The sequence below is a fragment of the Leguminivora glycinivorella genome, chromosome 26 (genome assembly GCF_023078275.1).
Source record: "Leguminivora glycinivorella isolate SPB_JAAS2020 chromosome 26, LegGlyc_1.1, whole genome shotgun sequence".
In the NCBI taxonomy this organism is placed as follows: domain Eukaryota; kingdom Metazoa; phylum Arthropoda; class Insecta; order Lepidoptera; family Tortricidae; genus Leguminivora; species Leguminivora glycinivorella.
This window is the reverse complement of record NC_062996.1, coordinates 3,787,523-3,810,754: the sequence shown is the minus strand read 5'-3', so window position 1 is coordinate 3,810,754 and position 23,232 is coordinate 3,787,523. Positions and strand designations below refer to the sequence as shown.

The 23,232-nt window shown below is 37.9% G+C and overlaps 1 protein-coding gene across 2 annotated transcripts; it reads right to left on the bottom strand.

The window, feature by feature from the left end:
• Positions 1 to 2,721: 2,721 nt before the first annotated feature.
• On the bottom strand, positions 2,722 to 22,790 carry LOC125239860 (eukaryotic peptide chain release factor subunit 1). Of its 2 annotated transcripts, none has more exons than XM_048147583.1 (9): positions 22,340 to 22,790; positions 18,688 to 18,863; positions 16,869 to 17,107; positions 15,698 to 15,928; positions 15,378 to 15,533; positions 13,419 to 13,519; positions 13,067 to 13,160; positions 11,529 to 11,676; positions 2,722 to 3,368 (listed from the first exon to the last, which is right to left on the bottom strand). In XM_048147583.1, the coding sequence occupies exons 1-9, from the start codon at positions 22,420 to 22,422 to the stop codon at positions 3,283 to 3,285; spliced, it is 1,314 nt and encodes a 437-aa protein (XP_048003540.1). In that variant the 5' UTR covers positions 22,423 to 22,790; the 3' UTR covers positions 2,722 to 3,282. The 2 variants fall into 2 exon arrangements, with proteins under 2 accessions (XP_048003540.1, XP_048003541.1); XM_048147584.1 differs by lacking the exon at positions 2,722 to 3,368 and adding an exon at positions 9,257 to 9,375.
• Positions 22,791 to 23,232: the final 442 nt, after the last annotated feature.

Below are 23,232 nucleotides of genomic sequence, written 5' to 3'. Positions count from 1 at the left end.
AAAGGTTCGAACCTGTGACTAAGCGTCTGCTGTCAATATAAATATAACTTTCATTCAAGGAATATTTTTTAAGATCGACTCTGTTGCATAGCATTGCATATAAGGCCACCTAAAGACGCAACGCATACTAGCGCGACATTTTCAATTAAAAGGGTACTTAAATTGTCAATAAGCCGCCAATTCTCAATAGGTTCCTTTTGAAATTCAACCCCACAGACAAAAGTAGGATACCTTTTAATTGAAAGCATCACAAAAGAAATAGTTTATTTCTATTATTGTATACAACAAGGTTGCTGACAGTGCTTGGCCCGAGTCCCCAAAGCATACATATATGTGACGTTCCATACCAAAAAGGTGCAATAAAGATATTTTCATTTGAAATTCATCCTTACTGCAAAAAGCCTGATTTAGACGGCGTGCGAACTCGCATGCGATTTTAGTTACATTGCGGGCTGTTGAGGGTACAAACATATTTGCACAATCCTCAAATACCGCAATTTAATAAGGCCCTAAGGCATGGAATATCACATATTTCCTCTGTTCGAAGTAATTGTTGTTATTATCCTATTATACGACTTCAAACATATGCCTTCGAAACGTGAGCCGTATCAATGTTTGTGCATTTACTTAACATTTTAGTGGCAAATATCTAGACGAGAGATGGGAGCTGAAAAACTGAATTGTGTGATATTTTGAGCACATTGATCGTCTAGATATATGCGATATGATCTAATAGTCCCTTACAACTTTCAGTACCCTCCTGAGGTCTATTTAGACACAGACCTCCTTATTCATAAACAAGTTACTGGATTAGTTTAGCTAACTCAAGTTTATGAAAAAACGTCATGTAAGTTGAAAGTGTAATAAAATGTAGCTTTCCCCCAAATAAGGGTACTTTTACTTGAAATCCGATACACTTGAAGCATAAGCACTCTTTAGGAAAAGAAAGCCACAAGCTCATAGAGAGCATGTTTTTCTTAAATTACCTCTATATCAATCAGTTTTGTATTATAAACAGATTCAAAATCACGCTGGCTGTTGTTCTATGATAGACCTCGGGAGGAAAGATGAATCAACGTATAAGTTAGCCTGGCAATAGTTCCACCGTCCCCTTAAAACTATTCTTATCACGTGTCCGTGAATAAATACATATTGAAATTCGCAAAAAACATTACAATTCATAATGAAGATACGTTGTTTATCTCTTTAGAAAACAAGAAAAACGTGAAACATATTAACACATTCACCGCAGAGCTACGGCTGATAACATGGTTTTCCCCGTATGTAATGAAAATGGGCCGTAGAGGCGAAACGACTATGTGTCGTGACTAGCACTAGTAGCACTGAATGGGTTTAAATGCCTCATTCACTTGCTTTTTTTTTCTAAGGGTCATCATCATCCTCCTTGCGTTATCCCCGGCATTCGCCACGGCTCATGAGAGGTATTTGTTAGTAGTTTTACGGCTCAGCCACAACATTGGTCTAAGCGCGACAGCTGTGAGCGGCAGCCTTACGTGCGAATGACAAGTCCCATCGCTGCATCTCACTCTAATGTATGGCCGCCGCTCACTGCTGTAGCGCTTAGACCAATGTCTTGGCTGAGCCGTTAAGTTTATTGTGTAAAGAACGAGAGTATATCGCAATGAAACGATCGAGCCTCACACAGGACGGAGGAACTATTGTACTAAACATCAACTGACCAGATTTCTTATTACTCTAGAACAGCCATACTCAACATGTACGATATGAGCCTAAGATATCCCATACATTACATTACTTAGGTACATGTTAAAATCTAAAATTATATAAAAATGTTAATTAGTCATTATCTTAATTACTTTTAATTAATTAACAACTGTAAATGTAACACACGGTGGGCTGCAAGATACAGGCATAGCCTAGTTTGCAGTCCACCGGATAATGCCTGCGTGTAGAACTTTGCGTTTTTATTTAATTAATAAATTTGCTTTACCTTTTGCTTTTAATTGGCTTTGCTTTTATTACAGGTGCCATCTTGGATTTTTTTCTATTGAAATCCTTCCGACATCCGATCGGATAATGTGAAAACGGACTAAGGCCTACTTGCAACCACTTAACTCAGGGTTAGTGGGCTGTCATCTGTCCAATTCCATATAAAACGGTGGGTTAACCCTCCATTTTCGTTGGTGCAAGTGGCCCTAAGCGATATGATAGGTCTGTGGTAGGCCCTCTGTAAAGAATTACAGGGTACTTAGCCAACGTGTAAATCGGTCATGCTTCGTAACTAGTTTTCCCTCTTCTGTGTCGCGACAGAGCCAGACTGCGATCTCGATCTCTTTGCGCCAACGATTGTCACTTCGGCTTGGCCGGCAGTGCTATAATTTATTCGTATAATGGCTTTCTGCATCCAAAGCACTTCGCCAATGTCAAGTGAATTACATAGATATACAAAACAGTGATTAGCTTCTTTAAACGAGGCCTTAGGCCCAGTACAAAGCATGATGGCGGCCGGGACCACAAACTGCCGAGATATCCGTAGAATTGGTTATTCGTATCTCCAAAAGAATTCTTCATTAAGTACCCTCTTTGTGCAGGCTTTACTGTATAATATCCTATCAAATTAATACATTAAACAGCAGAATGCAAAAATTAAAACACGACCGAAGGGAGTGTTTTAAAACATATTTCCTTTTTGCACGTGTATCGTACGACGTTTTTCAGTACAGATGAGCTTCCGACGATCCACCATGTTCTATGTATCAATCGAAAGTCCTACTATAATTTATTCTATGGCAAAAACGTTGTGGCCTTAAAATCTTCCAGTCCCGGAAGTGTTTGTATTGTTTTTGAATTTGGAACTAATCAATAAGGAACTAACGTATGATTTTAAACCAGTTGCGGTGGAGACTGCAGGGCCTTGGGGTGCGGAGGCCAGAGTTTGTGTGGGAATTGGGTCGTCGGCTTAGAGAAAGGGGTAGCGATCCTCGTTCCGGGTCCAACAAATTTCCCTGGCTGTACAACGGGGTAACGCGGTCAGTGTTATGGGACCCTAGGTGATTTAGTGTTTAAGTTTGACAAAGCCTGTAGCTAATTTGTTTTATGTCCACTTGACGAAGCCAGCTGCTGATCACGATCTATTTTGTTTACGAACGAGTTTTGGGTTTAGTTTTAATGTAGGTTTCTTTTTATTGTATTTAATTTGAAATGAATAAGGAGGTTAAATCAAGGTTGAGTATAACCGGGCTAGAGTAAGGCGAACATGGTCAGTCGAGTAGATGGTGGGGGGGTGGGGGTGCGGACGGCCTAATAGTCGTCGATGTCGTAAATGTTGTCGATCTCCTCGTCGTCCAGCTGCATGGATTGGAAGTCCACCTTGTAGCGGAGGAGGCCTGCGGGAGAAACAGACGTTAGTTATACAAGAAACTTCCGTACCACATATTCAATACATGTAGTTCAAATCATTTTCCCCTCACTAGCTCGGAAACACGTGTTTTGTCCTTTAATACCAGCGGCTAAAAACGCATTTTATCCACTAGTGGATAAAGTAATTTGACCTCGAATAGAGACAAATTTTCTGCTTTAAAATTGATAAAAGTGGGTTAATCTAGTGATGAAGATGTTTTACCATCTGTGGAACTACTGGAAGCAGTTATAAACGCGTTTTTAGCGTTGTACTTTCCTCGCTATAGTGACGGGAAAAGTTTTGTGTTACACACGAGTGCAAAATGTATTTTACTTCTCGCGTGTTTGAAAAACTTGCAAGTTCAGGATTCTATTCTCGAACCACTCGCTTCGCTCGTGGTTCAACTATAGAATCTTTTTGCTTGCTTGTTTTTCAATTCCACACTCGGCGTTAAAATACAACTTTGCACTTTTGTATAACAAATAACTATTAACTAGCAGAAAGTACAGTACCCGGCGATAATGATTGCACATCGGTTTTTGGTTTTAGTAGAGAGTTGTCTATTTCTTGCTAATGTGATGTTAATCTCTTTCCAAAACCCGATGTGCATTCCTTATCGCCGTTTACTGTAGTCATGTGTAAAAATATAGGTCTACAAAAATAACCTTAAATATATTATAACATACATGGAAGAAAAAGCTTCCATATTCACTTTCGTGTGTGATATGTATTTCAGTTTATAATTTTAGATACTAATATTATAAATGGGAAAGTGTGTGCGTCTGTTTGTTTGTCCGTCTTTCACGGCAAAACGGAGCGACGAATTGACGTGATTTTTTAAGTGCAAAGAGTTGAAGGGATGGTGAGTGACATAGGCTACTTTTTTTCTCTTTCTAACGCGAGCGAAGCCGCGGACAAAAGCTAGTTCAGATATACATGGTACATAGTAGTGTGACTACGTAATAAAATGAATTAGTCCCTTAATTACCTATACAAAACTGAACAACGTTTGTACGCCCATATTTTTACACTTTACTGTGTTAGGAAACACATAGTAACCAAGTAGCTGCTATAACATGCAATGATCTCTTTTCTAGACCAAAATAAGAAAAGAAAAAACATCTAGAACAAGACAAATAAAAAGCAAATGAAACAATATTGGCTACACTCAATATTACCTTTTCTCCAAGTTAGTATGCATGTAAAAATAAGGTGAACACATGGAAATTATGAAAGATTATAGCGATATAGATTTGGTTTCAAATTAAAGTGAACACAAACAACTGTTTTTTTTTATTAATGAATTTAACTTTTTGATGTTTTGGTAATATAAAATGTGTGATTTTAATATTGATTTACACACAACAATTTTACTTACGTAACAGAAATTCAAAACAGGATTTGCGAATTTGGGTTGGCGACCATTTATTGTTTTCTTTTTTTTTATCGTTGTGTATTTTTTTTCGAATTATGATTTCTTTTGTAGGTAGATATTATTGGTTTTTCAAAACATTTGTTCTTACATTATAAAATATAGGGAACTAAGAGTTTCAATACATATTTAAACGAATTGCCGTTGCAAATGTTTTTATTACCAGAAAAGCATACAATTTTGTCAAACCATTTTACAATTTCTTCTTAGACCTCACGAGTACATTCTAAAAATTATCATTATTCTTTAAAATTATAACTTAGCGGGTCTAAAATTAAAACCGTTTAAAACCTAAACCTATGACTAGAACATACCAAACTGTGGATAAAATTATAGTTATATATAGGAGTTATCTAATGGGATAACTCTGGATAAACTATAGTACTTAATACAAAATATATTTTATAAGCCATCTCATTCTTAACTGGTCGTACAGTGTATGCCTTTCAGGCGTCTATATTCGTAGGTTAATATGTGTATGTCTGCCCAGAGTGATATAAACAATTGTAGGTATTATGTGCGTGAATCTCTAAAGCGAAAAAATCACAACTTTATAGATTAGCATATCTAGGTCCATGGGGTCCCAGCGCGAACAAATTGTTCACAGAAATCGTCTGGTTAAGGTAACTGGTGACCGAAGAGCTGGCGACTTCCTCGCACAACGTATCAGCATTGCGATACAGCGAGGAAATGTCGCCAGTATCCTTGGTACAATGCCTCAAGGGCCTATTTTAGACATTAGCTAGCTTTTAAGTTTAGTCTCAGTTTCTTATATAATTATGTACATATGTTCATGTAAATAAAGAGATTAGATACGATTTTAGCATGAAATTCGTGAAATGAAAATATCAATATCAAGCTTATTTTTAATACTAAAACCGCGTAAAAAGATTTACTATGATACTGTTGACGCCTTAGTAACCAAGAACCCGCTTTTGGTCAGATGCTGTAGAACCCGCTGGGCGGGTGCGGGTAGTCGTCACAAAAGGGGGTGGTTATAGATAGCGACCTGTTTCTGCCATAGTGCGCCATTTTTTGTCTGTCAATGAATGTGTTAAATAAACCCAATTTTATGAGTATTATTCAAAACTGGGCAGACAATTGGTGTTTCGTTTATTATTATGTAATAATGTATATAACGCGCCTATGTTACTATTGCTTTTAATGCTGAAGGCATTGCATGGTTTCAAACAAAGGTCATACATACGTTTATATTTAAATACGTTAGTGTCACGCCAGCGGAAAGTGTTCACACAACACGGTACTTTGAAAATAATTCAAAATCAAGTAAAAGTAATAGAAATGGTCTTATTATCAGGCAGATAATATTGATACAAAACTACGCAGTCATAGTCGTTGTCTAAAAGTAGTAGTTGTAACTCTTTATTGTAAATACACACAACAATTTTACTTACGTAACAGAAATTCAAAACAGGATTTGCGAATTTGGGTTGGCGACCATTTATTGTTTTCTTTTTTTTATCGTTGTGTATTTTTTTTCGAATTATGATTTCTTTTGTAGGTAGATATTATTGGTTTTTCAAAACATTTGTTCTTACATTATAAAATATAGGGAACTAAGAGTTTCAATACATATTTAAACGAATTGCCGTTGCAAATGTTTTTATTACCAGAAAAGCATACAATTTTGTCAAACCATTTTACAATTTCTTCTTAGACCTCACGAGTACATTCTAAAAATTATCATTATTCTTTAAAATTATAACTTAGCGGGTCTAAAATTAAAACCGTTTAAAACCTAAACCTATGACTAGAACATACCAAACTGTGGATAAAATTATAGTTATATATAGGAGTTATCTAATGGGATAACTCTGGATAAACTATAGTACTTAATACAAAATATATTTTATAAGCCATCTCATTCTTAACTGGTCGTACAGTGTATGCCTTTCAGGCGTCTATATTCGTAGGTTAATATGTGTATGTCTGCCCAGAGTGATATAAACAATTGTAGGTATTATGTGCGTGAATCTCTAAAGCGAAAAAATCACAACTTTATAGATTTTAGCATATCTAGGTCCATGGGGTCCCAGCGCGAACAAATTGTTCACAGAAATCGCGAAGCGTCTGGTTAAGGTAACTGGTGACCGAAGAGCTGGCGACTTCCTCGCACAACGTATCAGCATTGCGATACAGCGAGGAAATGTCGCCAGTATCCTTGGTACAATGCCTCAAGGGCCTATTTTAGACATTAGCTAGCTTTTAAGTTTAGTCTCAGTTTCTTATATAATTATGTACATATGTTCATGTAAATAAAGAGATTAGATACGATTTTAGCATGAAATTCGTGAAATGAAAATATCAATATCAAGCTTATTTTTAATACTAAAACCGCGTAAAAAGATTTACTATGATACTGTTGACGCCTTAGTAACCAAGAACCCGCTTTTGGTCAGATGCTGTAGAACCCGCTGGGCGGGTGCGGGTAGTCGTCACAAAAGGGGGTGGTTATAGATAGCGACCTGTTTCTGCCATAGTGCGCCATTTTTTGTCTGTCAATGAATGTGTTAAATAAACCCAATTTTATGAGTATTATTCAAAACTGGGCAGACAATTGGTGTTTCGTTTATTATTATGTAATAATGTATATAACGCGCCTATGTTACTATTGCTTTTAATGCTGAAGGCATTGCATGGTTTCAAACAAAGGTCATACATACGTTTATATTTAAATACGTTAGTGTCACGCCAGCGGAAAGTGTTCACACAACACGGTACTTTGAAAATAATTCAAAATCAAGTAAAAGTAATAGAAATGGTCTTATTATCAGGCAGATAATATTGATACAAAACTACGCAGTCATAGTCGTTGTCTAAAAGTAGTAGTTGTAACTCTTTATTGTAAAAAAACACATTAAAAATAACATACATTGAGATGCGAAGTACAAAGGCAAACTTATCCCTTAGAGGGATTTCTTCCAGTAAAAATTGCTAAAGTGCATTTTGTTAGACAATTTGATATGTGACCTCCTTATGAATGTTATGATTTTGAATTTAGAATCCATCGTACGCGAAACCCCAAAACTTGTTCGCGAAATCTTATATTTGGGCGTTCTAACACTTCTAACGTAGAGTAGGATTTCCGTGATGGAATGGTACGTGTATCTTTATTTTTAAGTGACGTGGGACACTCCCGCTGGGTGGTCTAAGGTCTAGTACAGGCGAAGGGACGGCAAAACAATATATAATACCGAGATTGTATCAAGCTTGGGGTGGGCTGCAAAGCGTCGGAATATGTCCCGATCCTAACCTACAATTATCAATGGACTTCAACACGATTTCACGTTGGGTTTTGAACATAATGTCCAATTCAACATGTCTGACAATCGTGTCGCATCGCTTGCAGATGTAGATTAAGATCAGAGGTGACCACCACTAGGAAATATATGTGTTGAAGTCATATTTGATATTAAAGACCTTCGATCAGTCCAAGGCAAAATAACTCAAAGTATTGTATTAAAAACTTTGTGATGAAATTGTAAGGGAGGAAGTTACTAGTTTTCGGAATTATGGCGACTGGTCTGGCGTAGTTGGTAGTGATCCTGCCTGATAAGCCGCGGTCCCGGGTTCGTATCCCGGTAAGGGCATTAATTTGTGTGATGAACACAGATATGTTCCTGAGTCATGGATGTTTTCTATGTATATAAGTATGTATATCATCGCCTAGCACCCATAGTACAAGCTTTGCTTAGCTTGGGGCTAGGTTGATCTGTGTAAGGTGTCCCCCAATATTTATTTATTTATTTAGTTTCATACACTTTAAAATCTTGATAAGCGCAGGATGATAACAACACGTTAAAACGTTTCTCTTCTATTCTTGATCGTTACGTCCAGTAAAGTCTTCAGTAAGGTACTGTGATACAGAACATATAATCCAAGTGGTGGTTAAAACTAAGGGTATTTATACTGCAAGCATATTTCGTTAGTGATTCTAAAAACGTCATTTCGTCCCACACACATTTGGAGCGATTCACATTGACTAATATTACGAAATAAAAACAAGACCTTATATAAATCTTTTGCGTTTTCATTTAACCCCTTCGAGGCGCTTGATAATATAGATGTTTTTTAAATGTCTTGCTCGTTTGAACGTGTTAAAACGACGCGCCGTACTCGATAGCAACGGAGACAAAGATCAAAGTCTGTAGGATAAAAATTGATGCACTAAAATTGCAAAAAAAAAATAGATTGTATGTTAATGTAAATCGCTCCATATAAGTCCTCAAAACATTGATCACTATAGTGCTGTCTCAGTAACTGATACACTGCAGTGCATTTAACGTTTAATGCTCCGAGTGTAGAACGACAGGGTACTAAGTGCACCAACGTTTTGAGATTCTACCGTACCATAGTTTATAGAACGCGACCAACTTTTTTTTTTAAAGTGATTCAGTAGTGGAGTTAGTAATTTTTTTTTAAAAAGTAGAGTTGGTCGTTTTCTGAAAATCTACGGTCGTTTAATAGTCGTCGAGGTCGACATCGTCCAGCGGTTCATCCAACTGAAGAGACTGGAAATCAACTTTGTATCGAAGTATGCCTGTTTTCACCATGTTTTGATGTAAAGTAAGTTTTATATTTAACATTGGTATTTATAAAAAAAAAATGGTTAAGATTAAGGCCATTTTAGTGTAGTTTTTTTTTCGTTTTTTTTGAGAATTAAGTTTGTTTATGCAATCAAATTTTGTTATATTTTTTACCAGATATGTATTTATTGTTTTGTTTGTTTTATCAGAAGTCCAGCGTTGTTATCCAAGCAGCAGGAAAAGAGAGAAAACATATAGATTAGTATTTGCAGCAGATCAGGTTAGACATAAGCATATAATATAGCACAATATTCATAACTTTACAACAATAATATGTACAAGTTGGTACTGTCGAGATCACAAATATCTTGCATTTCTCACAACTTGAAAGCATCATTAGGGCAAGTGTATATGTATTGTAGTTTTAAAAGTTGGTTTGTGAAGATTATTGTGAAGTCGACTGTACAAGAAGGGGTACAGATGTAGTGCGAAATGGGTTTCCTTCGTATTTTTTGGTCATGCTAGTTTTTTTTTTTAAATACTACGTCGGTGGCAAACAAGCATACGGCCCGCCTGATGTAAAGCGGTCACCGTAACCTATGGACGCCTGCAACTCAAACAGTGTCACAAACGCGTTGCCACCCTATTAGAAACTTGTACACTCCCTTTTGCTGTGTTAAGTACACAGCAAAAAGGAATGTACAAGTTCTAAGGAGGGTTCGGGTTGCCGACGACTCAAAGGACAATAGACGGAACAAGTTAGTTCCGTAAGTCCTCCCGTCACCAGCACACCGCACCCTAGTTGAGCTCTGGCAGCCTTACTCACCGGCAGGAACACAACACTATGAGTAGGGTCTAGTGCTATTTGGCTGCGGTCTTCTGTAAGGCGGAGGTACTACCCCAGTTGGGCTCTGCTCTAGATTCGAGCGAGACGATATCCGCTGTGCTGTGCCCTACCACACAAAGCGGAATATCATTCGCTATGCCCTACCTCCTCCTAGTTCAGTCAATGTCAGTACATCTTGTACTGAGAGTGCCTGAAATAGCATGACACGTTCGTACGTTTCCGTAACAATACGAAGGCAAGTTTTTTCGCAATACATCTGTAGATTAGTAAGCATATTTGTAAATTTATCAAATTACTGTTAATATAGCGATAGTTTAAGGGCAGGTTTTTCAATCGCAAGATAAATAATATCTGTCAGATAAATGTTAGCTGTCATTGTCATTTATACGTGTGATGAAAAGGATAGTGATAACTTTATCTGATAGATATATTAATCTGGCGATTGAAAAACCGACCCTAAGAGAAATATGCCTCCTTTATAAGTACTTATATCAACTAATCGAAACCCGGTAATCCATACTAATATTATAAATGGGAAAGTGTGTGTCTATTTGTTTGTCCGTCTTTCACGGCAAAACGGAGCTACGAATTGACGTGATTTTTTAAGTGGAGATAGTTGAAAGGATGGAGAGTGACATAGGCTACTTTATAACCCCCGACGCAAAAACGAAGGGGTGTTATAAGTTTGACGTGTCTGTCTGTCTGTCTGTCCGTCCGTCTGTCTGTCTGTCTGTGTGTGTGTCTGTCTGTGGCATCGTAGCTCCCGAACGGATGAACCGATTTTGATTTAGTTTTTTTGTCTGAAAGCTGAGTTAGTCGGGAGTGTTCTTAGCCATGTTTCATGAAAATCGGTCCACTATGTCGCGGTCGGGGGATTTTTCAAAATTTTAATTTTTTGTCTCTTTCTAACGCGAGCGAAGCCGCCGGCAAAAGCTAGTAGTATTATATTTGTGGGCTGAGCAGACATTTGTTACTGATTCATGGATGTTTTTACTCACAACCCAAGCTTTCTTGAGCTTACCATGGTACTCAGTCAATTTGTGCTAGACAGTCCTAAAATAATTTTAAATTAAAGAAAAATTACACCTCCAGTACTGCTTGAACAGAAGGCCACAGGTTCGAGTCCTGCCAGAGGTGTGGCTTGTTTCTTAAATTTAAAATTATGTAGTATGGCTCGCAGACGTTTCTGCATCATTAAAAAATAGGTTTGTATTTTACACTATTTGTAAGTGCGATAGGGACGGCCTGCTATTTTATCGTCTATCGCGCGACCATGCTTTCCGTGCTGTAATATGAATAAGTTAGTAGTGGTGTACTGACCGCCGATGCCTCCGAAGCCGCGCACGAACTGGCTGCCCTCCTGGCTCTTGTCGGTGATGATCTCGAGCGTGGCGCCGAAGGACTTGTAGTTGTTGGCGAGCCACTCCAGCAGCGGCTGGCACTCCACCAGCTCCAGCTCCACTCCGCTCTGCAACACGATGTTGTGTTAGCACACCTCGGACATTCGCGATCAAATATATACAAAAACATCAATATAAGCGCTGAATAGGCCGGATACCGAATAGTAAGACTTACTATTCGGTATCCGGCCTATACAGCGCTTATTTTAATATTCGGCCGGATACCGGATAGTAACGTACTTACTATCCGGCTCTTTAACGGATGTGCTATTTTTGATTGATTTTTTTTTGGTAAACATATTAAATGTAAAAAAAACATTTACGGTTATAATATTATACCGCTATAATAGCCCTTTATTATTAAAAAAAATTAACAAAAGCGGACTCCGAGCGAAGTCAAAACCTGCACGGCGCGCCCTCTCCCTGCTTAAATTGTAGGTAAAATTCTGCTGTCCGAATATTCTGCGGCCGGATACCGAATATTCGGTCGATGGTTGGGACGAATATTCGGTATGCGGTATCCGGCCAAACAACTATTGATTGCATCTCTAACGCGAAACGCGCCTCGTTCATATATTTTAGAGTTGCACCGAATATTCAGTTACTATTAGTAACTGAATATTCGGTGCAACTCTGCAATATATGAACGAGGCGCGTTCCTAGCACACAGTCTAAGCTCGTGTAGGTGAACGCGTATTATGCCTGTATGAGTGGAATATGACAGGTCAACTGTTCGCGTTTTTGACAGGCGGTAACTGTGGGGTAACCGAGACGGAGTGAGCGGCACTTTCAGTGGGGTGCGGGAGTGGCCATACTGTACGATAGTACACTTTATTATACTGTGGTTGTAGCTTTTTGTAGACGTGATCTTATTCGCAATATTATTTCTAGAGCCTTTAGATCGTGTCAGATATTGATGCAGCCTACTTTTTGTACGATTTTATTGACGGCGACTGTACCGTCAGCAACACATACGAATACAGCCGAAGTGCCAAAAATATGAATGCAGGACTTTATTCGATGAATGAGGTCGTGTATACATGTTTTTGCCACTGGCTGTATTCATAGGTGTGTTGCTGACTGTCCAGTCAGCGAATTTCACTCATACGATCCAAGTTTTGTTTATTACATTCGTGAACCGATCAGTAATAACAGTTTAGTATTTACCACATCAGAAAAACTTGTTATAAAGACCAAGAGAGCTTTTAAAAGGCTAAAATGTCAACACTGTTAAGTCCTGATGTTTCGATAGCAACAGATGTCATTACGCACGAATGTACATTGTATTTTAAAGTTCAGGACACAGTGACTATAACGCTTTAGAGATTTTGAAAGAACTTTCAGTCTATGACATCTTCTTCGCAGTTAAACCCAGGATTCAAAAACAAACGCCATTTTGTTCTTTTACAAGTCGCTTGGGACTTAGGAGGTTAGGAGTAGTAATAGGTAGCATGTAACCTCTTTGTCGGTGAAGTGTGACTTGTCCTTCTCCTGTTCAGGCGTGAGGTGCAGGATGGTCTCCTGGTTGGTGGCGTGCGACTTCAGAACGTATCTGGAAATATTACAAAGAGGATTTTATTACTGTGTACATGTTGCATGTACATGTGTAATGTCTTCTTGTGTTCTGTGCACACGTGCGAAAAGGAAATTCGTAACTCTTGTCGATTTAAAACACTCCCTTCGGTCGTGTTTTAATTTATCGCCACTCGTTTCGAACTTACGCACTTGTATCGTAATGTACTATTTTATTTTATTTTATTTAAGGAGTTTTTGGACAGCAGTTGGACAAAAAGTTGTTTGTTGAACTGACCTCTGTATGTCGAGGTTCTCCCAGCAGATGAGCGTCTCGACAGCGCCCAGCTCAAGCGCGCGCAGCGTGTCGTCCACGCCGAAGCAGTACTTGCCCGTGTCCTGAAACCGACGTCACCGTCATATATAAATAAACAAATATTCCACGACATTTTTACACAAGAAATAAAACTATGAACACGGATTATATCGCGTATAATGTAATGAATTTATAATAGGTATATCCCGACCAAAGACATATATAATGCGGAGTTATTCTATTATAAATGGGAAAGTGTGTGTGTCTGTTTGTTTGTCCGCCTTTCACGGCAAAACAGAGCGACGAATTGTCGTGATTTTTTAAGTGGAGATAGTTGAAGGGATGGAGAGTGACATAGGCTACTTTTTGTCTCTTTCTAACGCGAGCGAAGCCCCGGGCAAAAGCTAGTTCGTATATAATTTGATAGATCCTGTAGTGACCAAGTAAATTAATCTCACCGCATATGCGGTATATCGTCACTACATTTAAAAAACCTCGTATCTCACGCTGTTCCTCAAAGTTAAAACGCAGTAAGTCTATATGCATTCCATACATACTTACTACAATTTTCTTTTCATTGACAGACGAAGATACAAGTTTTTTTAAAAGTAGTGACGATATGATATGACATAAATACGTAAGTGTGAATGAGAAGCTTACGACCCTAGTGTTCAATTTAGTGTGACGCTCCAAATACGTCCAAATATTTCCTCTTACATCACCGACAGCGAGCAACCTTGACTGCGGCACAAATTGCTATCGCGCCATCAATCAATCTGCAACGAGGAAGTTTGGCGACGAAAATAAACTGTACCGGCTAAATTTGGTCGGTTGTCAACTCCTCAACGTCACTGTTTGCACTTTTCCATAAAAGACTGTAACATTCTTAAGTAAAAGAAATTAGCCTATTCTTTTAAATATGAAGAGGTATAACTAGGTCATACAGAATACACCGTCTTGCATTCGTCATTGTTGATTACCAAAAGGACGAATTTTGCTCGTATCTTTATAAGAATATCCTGTTAAAACGTCCTTATGAAATGGCAATCTGATGGTGAAAAACTTAAGAAAGTCACCTGTTGTATGTGTGAGGGACGTGTTCGAAAGTTCGAATAGAGAACACATATTTAAAATTAGTAACACAAACAAAACAAACGCCTATTCGAACACGTCACTCACACATACAACTGGTGACTTTCTTAAGTTTTTCACCTATACCTTGCCTATACCTTTTGCTCGAGAACAGCACGGGAAGCATGGTCGCGCGATAGACGATAAAATATCAGCCTGCTATGTTATCGTCTATCGCGCGACCATGCTTCCCGTGCAGCACAAATAATATGGTTGATATAATTTTAATATTACTAACTATGAAAGTTAAATATACTAGCCAATATCTGCCGACGTTTATATCCGAAATAACACACATTTTTGTTATGTGTTCTTGTTTGCTACTTTTATTATACTATCATAAAAATTTTCAGCGAAATCGTTAGAGCGGTTTCCAAGATCGAGGGTGAACGTAAATAAATAAATATGATATAAATCTTGCTCTTTCAAAGGTATAAGATTTTACTATAACTAGATATTTCCAAAGTTTTTTTTTTTTTTAATTTCTGCAATGCAACCTGTGCTCACTAAAGCTCTATGGCCTGGATGAAATCGTTGAATCCACAGGCTTGAACCTCGGCCACACATGCGCGTTTTTATAGCGCAGGCAGAGCAGTAGCGGAGCGCAATGATAGCGGTGCGCTGGGCGAACGCTGGCGTTGCGCCCAGCGGGCGCCGGCGAGAACTAACGAGCGCGGATTGCGAGTGGAACGCCAGCGTTCCGCCGGCGCACCGCTATCATTGCGCTCCGCTGATGCTCCGCTAACGCTACGCTATCAAAACGCTTTATGTGTGGCGGAGGCTTTATACTAATATAGGTATAGGACATACCTGTGAGATCTCATCGAAGTATCTGCCAATGAGTTTCTTCTCCTGGATGAACTTGACGTTCTGCAGAGACTCGGCCGCCAGCTCGATGGCCTGGTTGAAACCGTTCTCTCCTCCGTAGGACACGTCCACCAGCTTGATGATCTTGGCTTGCAGGCGCTACAAGACAAATAATACTGTTAGTAAACATGTTACTTAAAGAACATGTATGCATCGAAGTATGTAACAAATCAAATTATCTTCTTTCATACTTTTTGAATAGCTGAGTGGCCACCTTAGCCACCTTGCGCACATAGTTATGTCATCTATAGAAACATACTCACAGGATCAAACATGTCAGACTGGCTGAGCTCCGTCTTGAAGTCAGCGGAACCGGCCAGGATGAGACCAGCCACGTTGGGACGGTCCGCACTGATGAACAGCTGCGTGGCCACTTCGGCCACCTTGCGCACGTAGTTGTGTCGCTTCTCCATACGCAGACGCGCGAAACGCAGCGCGGACTGACCACCGCGACCGTGCTTCTTCGGCAGGTCTACTGTGAACTTGTGAAGCACCTGGAAAACAATAGAGAGATTTTAATAACCTAACCCCAAAGTTTAAATTTTGAAAAAACCCCCGACATAGTGGACTGATTTGCTGCTGTACTGCTAGTGATGTACTGAATAAATGTCTTTTTCTTTCTTTCTTTCTTTCTGATTTCCATCAAACATGGCTAAGAAAACTCCCGACCAATTCAGCTAAAAAAACAAATCTAAATCGGTTCATCCGCACAGGAGCTACAATGCCACAGACCAGACATACACACACACAGACAGACAGAGACGTCCAACTTATAACAACCCATCGTTTTTGCGTTTATTTTTGGCTAAGACTACACATTATGATATGCTTTAGATTAGATGCACGTACGGTGTGAGATGCACGTACGTTATGTACGAGAATTATATTACTTCTCGACTCAAGAATATGCCCGCGCCATGCAGCTCGATCCTTGTATACGTATTTCGCTCTTATCAGTAACAGTACTGTTCTTGTAGACGTGGTGTAGACGCTCCACACTCATACCAGCACGCAATATATAATAGTGCAGTACCAGGCACGTTTCTTCTGTGTTTAGTCAGGCCTACGTCACTCGCTCGCGCGTTCAGTACCTACCCGCTAGCAGTTGCCTCGAGGTAACAAGTGGCCGAAAGGCGCCACGCGCCCGCCTGTATAGTCGCGTAGCACGTACCTACTATTCTTCAGAGTTTTTCGTAGTAGGTAACTTAAAGGTAAATAAAGCGTAGTTATTTGTCGTTTTGGCAAGTGAAGGATCTGTTTCGTTACTAACTTATTAATAATCTGTGGTTTAGTTTACATTTTTAAAGACTGTTCCTATGAAATGAAATGAAATTTACATGTCGGTGTCGGTATATAAATAATATGAATTATAATTAATTAAATTTTAAAGATCAATCAATTTGTCAACAATCGGTAGACTAAAAAAATGCTTACCTCCCTAGTGTTGCCCTGGAGGGTACCGAACAGCGCGCCGTTGCCGTCCATGACGATGAAGCCGAACTTGTTGTCGTCGGCCAGCAGCGCCGTGAGCGCCTCCGTGTGGAACTTGTTGTCGCACAGGTACAGCGAGGTGTTGATCGGCTTGAACGGCTCGAAGTCGATGTTCACTTTCTTCTCCTTGCCCTCTTCCGTGACTATGGTGCCGCAGTAGATCACTAGGCCGTTTGGAGGCACTGTTCAACAAAAAGGGAACAAATCAAGTTATTTATTAAATACTAGCTTTTTCCCGCGGCTTCGCCCGCGTACTAAAATTAATCTTATTCAAACGTTGAATTTTGGACCCTATTTCACCCCCTTAGGATGAGAATAGGCTACTAGACTCATATCGAATTTGGCCCAATAAATGATTGTCTTCTGTAGTATTTGACATAAAATAACAATTTTTATAGATTTTGGGTATTAAAAGCGTATGATGACATTGATGATTACGTATTTTCGATTAAAAATTTGTGTAATTTTTTTATTTATTTTAGTCACCGAAAACGCTGTCAGCGGTGTAGTGACGTCATCGAATTCGAACCTTACTGCATGTCAAAACCATCGCTGACATATTGATCTTTATGCCTTCATACTTAATAAGTCAGAAAATGTTGTTTTCGAATAGAATGACCTGCTACACAGATAATCTATAGATTAACAGGACTGTGTTGTTTTCGCCTGATTACGTAAAAGTTTGACGCTTAACTTCAAAACTGGGTAAATCCATTCTGCTATAAGGTTGATTATCTTTCAGATCATATTATATTTTTCATATATTCAACCTTAAAGCAGAATGGATTTACCCAGGTTTGAAGTTAAGCGACACAAGTATACTTTAAAAATATTTTTTGCTGTGTTTAAGTCATAATAAAATATGATATTATTTTATTTCGGTTAATTGGTTCGAATCCCGGTAAGGGCATTTATTTGTGTGATGAGCACAGATATTTGTTCCTGAGTCATGGATGTTTTCTATGTATATAAGTATTTATATATTATATATATCAGTACCCACAACACAAGCCTTCTTGAGCTTACTGTGGGCCTCAGTCAATCTGTGTAAGAATGTCCTATAATATTTATTTTTATTTATATTTTTATTTATTTTAATTGGACAGTACTTAATCATATAAGACAAACTTTAAAAAAAGGTCAAGTAGCCGATTCTGAAAAATCCTTTCTTAGTGCTCCTCTACGCCTCATACGGAACCTACGTGCTAAATTTGGAATCTCTAGGACCAGCGGTTTCAGCTGTTCGTTGATATGTCAGTCAGTCAGTTTCTTCTTTTATATATTCAGAATTTTTGATATTTTTTTTGGAACCAGTCAGTGTTCACAATCAATGGTTTAGATCGCATTTTTCTTTGATGTATGATATCTATTTTAGTTTAAAACATATATTAATCAAGTTATGAGAGGTATTATAAATATTTCCTTAAAGAATATCGAAGTTACGCAAAGCAATGATCTTGTTTAACAAAACATATCCTCATTTTTTCTACTATATTCAAATAGATATTGTTTTGTTCGATACGAGACATAGACTATACTTGTAGCAGAGATTTCAATTTGTAGTTTGACAAAGTTGAATTAGCAATTTGGATTGCCACAAATGGCCACAATATAAAGTGAGCTACAAAATTGTATTGAAACATGATTTGGCGAGTCCACACAGAGAGAGCAACGTCGCAAACAAAGAAAACTGCTCAATTAAATAAGTCATATTATAGGAAAACCCTAAGGCACTGACTCAATATTGAAGTGGTGACTGTACCTTTAGTGTAGAGCTTGAGCCTGTGCTGTACAGAGGTGATAGCGCCCAGCACGGACAGCCGGTTGACTCGCGACTTGATGTTGGACGCGGTGCCAAACTCGTCGGCCAACATCTTGGACACGCGGGAGATCTGGTCCTTGGGCGGGATTATGAGGGATATCATGGATGTGCCATTGCTGGAATGAGAAAGGAACATTAGTTATTTTAAATTAATTTTTATTAAGCAGAAACGTCTGCTAACGATTCTAAACATTTTTATATTAAAGGAAAAAATGGAAAAATTTACGCTTCCGGCGGGACTTGAACCCGCACCATTTTTGCAATCCGTGCAATGCAACAACAAGATGCGTTACAAGATGTAATAGTCTGTCGGTAGATGGCGCTAGACGTCACCCCAAGACGTGTGTACAAAAGGTCCGGCGTGGCTTCCGTAGCTCAATTGGTAAGAGCATTGCACGGATTGCAAAAATGGTGCGGGTTCATAAATTAGTTATTTTGGCTATCAAATACTCATATTGTTAAAATTTGTTAATCAAAACCTCAAAATTTTAACCTGAGACTCATAGTAAATTAGAAGGAAAAAGATCCTCGAAAACTGGATTTGATGCGACTTAATATGTGAGTAACTCTTTTTTGAATATGTCTGATCATAGTAAATTAGAAGGACTGAAAAATATGATGCCTTCACTCTTTTCGGAAATTATTGCACTGGTTATAGAGTCAGACCAGAATAACTTTGCATGGCATTTGTAATGACAAAGAAAGTAATTTTTTTGTAAATGGACTATAGCAAAAAATGCGTGTTTGTAGTCTATTCACCTATATCCAGTACTGTGTTTACATCAAAAAAACTACGTAAAACAAGTCTATTTTGAGGGAAAAGTAAAAATTGTAACAAGAAAACTGGAAACTGTATAAATATGGTTTTCATATCTAACCATATTCCATACTTTTTTTTTCCATTAACAGGAAATAGTTTTTCTTTTTTGTTAGTCACAGTTATGATGCACTTTCAAGGTTTTGCAATAAATTGTTGTAAATTATTTTTATCTAATAAGTTGAGGAATCGCTATTAGGCAAACATTCTTCATGATAGTAGTGATAAAGTATTAGGACATACATTGTGTCACTTCAAGGTAGTAATATACAACAGCAAAGTGAAATGCATGGACATTGCGTAGTAGTTGCAGTTGTACAAGGCAAAAAAACGAAGAATACGGCTTTTGCTGAACCAAAGATTTCCTTTGGTAGGATTGGTCCTTAGGGCCCAAGAATGGATTTTCGAAGTGTGGCCACCGTGATTTTTGATGTTAGTTTTTTGAGGTTTTGGTAGCTTCTGCTCTGGAGGAAAATAGGGTCTCAATCTATATAGTGGTATTCATTATGCTACTATTCCAAGTTGGTACCATATTTGTATGACTTAAGGATGTCAAATACATTATAGGACCCATATGTGCACGAGCAAGATGTTAAACTTCGTAAAATAAAAAAATAAGTAAAGATTACAGTACCTATTTATTTAAAAAAATCTAACACAAAAAAATCCGAAAAACTGGCACGATGGTTCCTAGGATCCATGCCCTCGTCTTCAAATAACTCTAAATCCAATTCTATATCATTTTCGATGAATGCTTAGCGGTCCATTACACTGTAAAAAAAAATAAAACAATGATTATCCAAAAAAATTTAAACAAACCAGCAAGCAAACTAAAAGTGACAGTTATTCAAACACTAATATACCTAGAATTATCACAGTTGCCATTACTGGTCTTGCATAGGAGTGTGCATGGCATTCCTTCTCGTCTACAAGAACAACGGCCTCTACAGCTGTTCTTACATCCACATTTTACCAGCTCTCATATGGACAACCCAGCACATTATCTGGAATACGGCGCGAGAGTTGGTAAAATGTGGATGTAAGAACAGATGTAGAGGCCGTTGTTCTTGTAGACGAAAAAGAATGCCGTGCACACTCCTATCCAAGACCTGTAATGGCAACTGCGATAATTCTAGGTATATTAGTGTTTGAATAATTCTCGCTTTTAGTTTTCTTGCTGGTTTGTTTCAACTTTTTGGATAATCATTGTTTTATTTTTTGTTACAGTGTAATGGACTGTAAGCACTCATCGAAGATGATATAGAATAGGATTTAGAGGTATTGGAAGACGAGGGCTAGGATCCTAGGAACCATCGTGCCAATTTTTTGGATTTTTTTGTCTTAGATTTTTTTTAATAAATAGGTACTGTAATCTTTACTTATTTTTTTTATTTTACGTAGTTTAACATCTTCCTCGTCCACATATGAGTCCTATAATGTGTTTGACATCCTTAAGTCATACAAATATGGTACCAAACTTGGAATAGTAGCATAATGAATACCTCTATATAATTGAGACCCTATTTTCCTCCAGAGCAGAAGCTACCAAAACCTCAAAAACTAACATCAAAAATCACGGTGGCCCCACTTCGAAAATCCATCCTTCGGCCCTAAGGACCAATCCTACCAAAGGAAATCTTTTAGTATGTTTATAGCATGTTTATTTTTTGTAGTACAGTCCCAGCAATAACATCGAACAAAAAGGATACAAAAAAGGTGAAAGGTTTCAGAAGCAATACCTAGTTCCCAATAAAAAAAAATGGAATTGTCAAATAGAGCAATTTTCCATTATTAATAACAGAACTTTGATGCAGTCCCTGATCTATATGGAGGTCATTTTAGTGTTTATACAATCAATAATTTCTGGTCTACTTAGGAATTGGTCACAGTAACAATTTACAAGAAATTTAATGCCAAATCAGCTCATTTGTGTATTATATTTTAAGCACTTTGAACTGTAACAAATAAATTTACAGAAACGGATTGTAATTAGTTCACTTTGTTATTAGGAAATTACTACATTTTATTAAATGCATAGTCAGCTGATTGAACAGTATGTATGTACAGTCAACCAATTGGAACCCTAGACCGCTCTACAGACAAGCAGTAAGAGATTTCTTACAATCTGATTTATAATGTCACTATGACATAGTTCTACGGTGGCCTAGGGTTCCAATTGGTTTACTATACCTAGCTTCTCAAATGTAAATACACAATTTCATAAAATCTGCATTTATAAATAAATACATTGTTGTTTAATACTAAACTTGAATGTTTTTGCTATTCATTGTGCAATAAGAGACTGCAGTTGCAATAATTTTATGACCAAATTTAGAGAAATCATTACAGATTTCAGTCCTAGCATTGATCTGCATTTCATATTAATAAGAATCTAATTGAATTAATAGATACCTTGTTGCATTTGAGCGACAATGCAAGAATACAACAAAGAATGACTCAACAATAAAAGTTCATTGGCATCTAAGACTGAACATTCTCATGTAAATTACTCATATCAGCATCATATTGGGATGTTTGTTTGCACTCGTCACTCAGGTGACGAGAATCGATCGGCGTGCGTATGCTAGTATGTATAAATGCGCATAGTGCTTCTATTTACGATGCTATGCGAGTTGAGGTTACTTTGCGCATGCAGACTGAGGTGCGCATGTCACTGACAAGTGACGCAGCCTCGCTGGCAAATCCCACCGTCCATGCAGCCAAAAAAACCACCAATAAACGTTAAAAATAGACAATAACCCCCGAAAAACTCACCCCCTGGCCATCTCCAAGCTCTTTATGAGCTTCTTGATCTTCCATATTTCGACATTACGATCGGCGGACGACTCTTCAGACATCTTGATACGCGACTTATAAAACGATTACACCACTAAAACACTCCGAATAACGGACAATAATAAATAAATAAGTCTTTAAATACACCACCAAACTTTAAAATTAATGATTAACGGGGAAAAGGGAGCCCGACTCGCGGTTCAAACTGCTAAAATCCAGATCGAACCGGACGGACGAGACACCTCGCGACTCCGTTCACACACTTTCTAGTTCACATTTACGTCCGCGGTCACTCGAACTTTTCTTCTAGTGCGGGGATTCTTGGATTTCTTCTTAATTCGATTACCCCTAAGCATGTGGGACGCAAAAATCAGTCATTACAGGATAAAAAAGATGACGTGACCAAACGATCGAACGAATGCCTCGTCGACCGTCGGAGAAATGAAAGAAAAATTGTTTGATTTTGTTGCCATTGCAAAAAAAATGTGATGCTGCCACATTATGTGGCAGTGCCACATAACATGATGAACAAATAAATTTTATTACTGATATAAAATAAAACATGTTGAGATAATATATGCCAAAGTGAGTAAATAAAAGTTAATTACATTGTAATTAACTAGAATTAAGAAATAATACTTGTTATAATTTATTTTTCTTTACTTGCAACACTACAAATGTTTTTTTTTTCTCTGACTGCAATCAATAGTCCAAATTTAAAGTTACGGATAAACAATCGCATAATTTAGCTTTAACCTATTTATTTCTGTCGTATATTTAAAATATTGATGAATATAAAATCAATAAAACATAATTAACTTCGCAAATGTGTGCCAGAATTGATCACATTAGTCTTATTTGGACCACGTTTA